This window comes from Kryptolebias marmoratus, linkage group LG7, assembly GCF_001649575.2.
Source record: "Kryptolebias marmoratus isolate JLee-2015 linkage group LG7, ASM164957v2, whole genome shotgun sequence".
Classification (NCBI taxonomy): domain Eukaryota; kingdom Metazoa; phylum Chordata; class Actinopteri; order Cyprinodontiformes; family Rivulidae; genus Kryptolebias; species Kryptolebias marmoratus.
The window spans coordinates 22,576,157-22,578,058 of record NC_051436.1 but is presented as its reverse complement, the minus strand read 5'-3'; the positions used below and the strand labels follow the sequence as shown (position 1 = coordinate 22,578,058).

The 1,902-nt window shown below is 39.2% G+C and overlaps 1 protein-coding gene across 1 annotated transcript in view; it reads right to left on the bottom strand.

Moving 5' to 3' along the window:
- Window positions 1-1,403: 1,403 nt before the first annotated feature.
- The window catches only part of rps4x (ribosomal protein S4 X-linked), a 13,203-nt gene continuing 12,704 nt past the window's right edge, over window positions 1,404-1,902 (bottom strand). Inside the window, exon 8 of the mRNA XM_037976746.1 lies at window positions 1,404-1,555. Coding sequence (XP_037832674.1) covers window positions 1,454-1,555 — 102 coding nt within the window. The 3' untranslated portion in view covers window positions 1,404-1,453. The remainder of the gene's footprint in view (window positions 1,556-1,902) is intronic.

Sequence of the window (1,902 nt, the reverse complement as noted above, 5' to 3'; positions counted from 1 at the left end):
CTGGAAGATTTTTTCAAAAAAGCCATTTTCACAATATTTACTGAAACTTGTGTTTCAGCCAAATATGGTGAGACGTATGTGACACATATTGGTATTGAAACTAAATTGCAATAAATTTTTAATATGCTATAATGGTCTACAGGGGTCACTCTATAAATGACATATGATGACAAGATGATGGGTTGATCCTCACATTCTGGAAGATCTTTTCTTTTTCAGTTTCTTATGCAAAAAAGTAACTCGTTTTTCTCCCCTTCTTCCAACCATTTAGCATTAGATCTTATGAACGCTCCTTTAGCTAAAATCACACATTTTTATCAAGCTCAGCCTTAAGATTGTTCAGAATTTTCTGTTTACTTTCAGATAAATTGTGCTTAACTATTAGGGTCTCCAATTCAACCAATTAACTTTTCATTTTATTAATTTCTTTACAACTATTTATTGCTGTTCCCCGAATCTTAAATTTGAAAAACTCCTACTTTGCACTGAATCCATATTCTTTTCATTAACCAGTAAAGACACTTTCCTTAAAATATCTTCCAAAGGATTAAGTTTCCAATAGCCTCTAACACTTAGTGGTTCCTTCTTATCTAGTACCTCTCAGTTTGTGACCTGCTAATAAAGCCTGACAGTGTGAACGATCACGTGCTGACATTAACCAACACCGCTGTGACTGAGTTGGACCAGGTCCCGGCTGAACTGTTCTACAAACACAGACGTCCGAGGAGGTTTTTTCTGAGACCCAAGGACGTCCTAAAATGTGAGTATATACACATTCACTCAAGCCCCCCCAAGGAAACGCTAAGAATAATGTGCTGCTGCGTTCAATTTTTATTGTATAAATACGTAAGAACAAATGAAACCATAACTGTCCCAGTTTCTTCATTTCGTCTTGACAACATTTAATTCTTTTTTATCCCCAAGATGGAAATGTCCCACTATAATGTCAGAAATCTGCTCACTTTCTCCCAGCAGCCCACATTTCACCTTGCTTGGCAGCATCAAAGTTGGCTTCGACAGAACGCACACAGAGTCCCGTTTTAATTTACGCCCACTGCCAAAAACATTCTTTTCTTTTTACAAACGCTGCAAAATCCCTCACCAGCTGACCGTCAACAGGCCTCATCTCCCACTTCTGCCTCTGCTCCTAATGTTTTCCCATCAACAACTGCACAGCAGAATGGTTCTGCATGTTACAATAATGTATATTACAGCAATGATTCATAGCTGAAACACCAAGATTAGAGTCTGGCTACGAGAGTTTAATGCCACTGACATTCAAATCTAATGCTTTTTAATGCAATTTAAGGACATCAATTTAGCTGAATTCATTCAGTGACTTAATGCTGCGGAAACCATGACATGTTAACATTTCCAGTGTTATAAACCACAAGAACATTGAGTGTTTTGTAAATAACATTTTATTTGAAAACCAGGGGTCAGACTGTTTTGTTTAGCTGCTGCCCTGTTTGGCAGCCAGCCTCTTGTCTCTCTCCTCGGCGATGGTGAGACGGATCCCCTTTCCTCTGGGCATGGACACCCACGGCTTGTTGCCCTGGAAACAAACAGGCCAGATTAGAGTAAATCAGTGGTTCCCAAACATTTTCTTCTGGGCCCACCTATGGATTACAATACTAACTAATACTAACTCTTTTCTGGACAAGATGCTTTGTTGACATGACTGTGGAACACAAACCGACAAACCAAAAAAATATTCTAAAACCAGAGACCTACGGCTTGACAAGTGGATCACAGCAGCTGCATCAGCCGGTGTAACACCGGATCGATGTCGGCTAACACCGCTGCTACTTTTCTCTGCAGCTTTATTTGTGTCGTTGTGAACTTTAAAGTCTTAACATAAGTCACAATCTTTTATTCGTCTATGAATAAAAGCAGGGCTCT